Genomic DNA, 2,236 nt, shown 5'->3' with positions numbered 1-2,236 from the left:
AACTGGGCTTTTATAGTCGTTCGTGGCTTATACTTTATATCGAATTCTCCTAGCTCAATGGCCCATTAATCAATTTTCCATTGGCTTTAGGACTGTGAATGATGTTTATCATAGGTTGATTCGTTAGTACCTCAATCTTATGAGCTTGGAAATAAGGACGCAACTTCCTTGAGGCCATCGCCAAAGCTAAAGCAAATTTTTTGATAGTTGAATAATTCAGCTCAGCCCCATACAGAATCTTGCTGACGTAATATATAGGTTTTTGGAATTTAAGTTCCTCCTTAATGAATATGGCGCTCAAGGCATTTTCTGAAACAGCCAAATATAAGTATAAAGTTTCATTAAGAACTGGTTTGGCCAACAACGGTGCTTGAACCATGTACTTCTTCAGCTCCTCAAATGCCACATGGCTTTCTTCTGTCCATGAAAAATATTTCACCTTCTTTAAAGCCTTGAAAAGGGCGAATACTTGTCCCCAGACTTGGATATGAATCGTGCCAAACCTGCAACTCTTCCAGTGAGTTTCTTTATATCCTTTACAAAACGTGGAGGTTCCATATTTAAGATGGCCTTTATCTTGTCCGGGTTGGCCTCAATTGCCCTTTTGGAGACCATCAATCCTAAAAACTTTCCAAACCCCACTCCAAAAGCACACTTTGCAGGATATTTTGTGGTATCTCAGGACCTCAAAAGCTTCCCTCAAATGGGTTATATGGTCAATCTTCAAAAGGCTTTTGACTAACATGTCATCTACATATACTTCCATAGTTTTCCCAATAAGATCTTTAAAAATCTTATTTACCAACCTTTGATAGGTAGCTCCTGCATTCTTGAGACCAAATGTCATAACAAGATAATAGAAAATATGAAAGTTAGTGATGAATGATACCTTTAAGATGTCATCCTTATGCATCTTGATCTGATTGTAACCACTAAACCCATCCATAAAGCTCAACATCTCGTGACCAGCAGTTGCATCTAAAAGACTATCTATCCTTGGAAGCGGGAAATAATTCTTTGGGCATGCATCATTCAGATCAGTAAAATCTACACATTCTCCATTTTCCATTAGCCTTCTTCACCCCTACAGGTTTTGCTAACCATTTCGGAAATTATATCTCTTCATTGAAACCAGCCTCTAAGAGCTTCTCCACTTCTTGCTTGATGGCTTCCTGCCTTTCGGGGGAAAAACTCCTTTTCTTTTGCTTCACGGTCTTTAGATTAGGATCCACGTTCAACTTGTGGGTGATCAATTCTTGGTCTATGCCTGGCATATCTGCTACCGACCATGCAAACACATTATTATTCTCTTGCAAGAACCTTACTAACTTCCCTTTAAGGGGATCCTCCAATGATGCCCCAATGGAAGTTACTTTTTCAGTGTCCCCGGGAGCCAAAGGAACTGGGATCAGGTTTTCTGCTGGCTTCCCTCGTTTCTCATCATTCTCACGGACATCAAGATCTTCAATAGGCAGGAACTGCCCCTACTCCATCTTCCCTCAGCGAGGCTAGATAATAACTTCTAGCCATCTTTTGGTCTCCAATTTATTCTCCTATTACGTCCCTGGTCAGAAACTTGATCACGGAATGGTAGGATGAGGGGATTTCCTTGAAGGCGTGTATTCCTGTCCTTCCCATTATTGCATTGTATGTTGATCCAGCCTTTACTACCACAAATTTCAGCATCTGCATAGCCTGTTTTGGCTCTTTCCTCATTGTTAGATGTAGCTTAATTATTCCTTCCATGGGGCATTCGATTCTAGCGAATCCATATATCGGCATATCAGTTGGGGTCAATCGATAGTCATTGTAACCCATCTTTATGAAGGTATCATAGAGTAAGATGTCTAACGATGCTCCATTTTCTACAAGGACCCTTTTTATCGGGTTGTTCCCTATTATGGGTATTATGACTAGGGGATCATCATGGGGAAACTTGACCCCTTCCAAATCGAAATCATCAAATACCATTGATACTCCTGTTTTGGCCCATTTCGGAGCTTCACCCACTACGTGCATGACTTCTCTAGCATAAGCTTTCCTTGAGTTTTTAGATGATCGAGTAGTAGTTGGTCCTCCAAAGATCGTTTTATCATTGGCCCTCGGGGTTGAGGGTTTTGCCCCTGATCATCTTGATCTCTTCTACGATCATCAAAGTTCCTTCTTCTATTATTGGGTTTCTCTTCGTCTCCAGTATACTTACTCAACTTCTCTTTTTAGATTAGGAATTCGATTT

At 40.5% G+C, this 2,236-nt stretch overlaps 1 protein-coding gene across 1 annotated transcript; it reads right to left on the bottom strand.

Annotated features, from left to right (window-relative positions):
* Nucleotides 1–1,112: 1,112 nt before the first annotated feature.
* On the bottom strand, nt 1,113–2,019 carry LOC141695786 (uncharacterized). The gene is made up of 2 exons (XM_074500001.1): nt 1,561–2,019; nt 1,113–1,436 (listed from the first exon to the last, which is right to left on the bottom strand). The coding sequence occupies exons 1-2, from the start codon at nt 2,017–2,019 to the stop codon at nt 1,113–1,115; spliced, it is 783 nt and encodes a 260-aa protein (XP_074356102.1).
* Nucleotides 2,020–2,236: the final 217 nt, after the last annotated feature.

The sequence above is a fragment of the Apium graveolens genome, chromosome 11, assembly GCF_009905375.1.
Source record: "Apium graveolens cultivar Ventura chromosome 11, ASM990537v1, whole genome shotgun sequence".
NCBI lineage: Eukaryota > Viridiplantae > Streptophyta > Magnoliopsida > Apiales > Apiaceae > Apium > Apium graveolens.
This window is presented reverse-complemented; position numbering and strand designations above follow the sequence as displayed.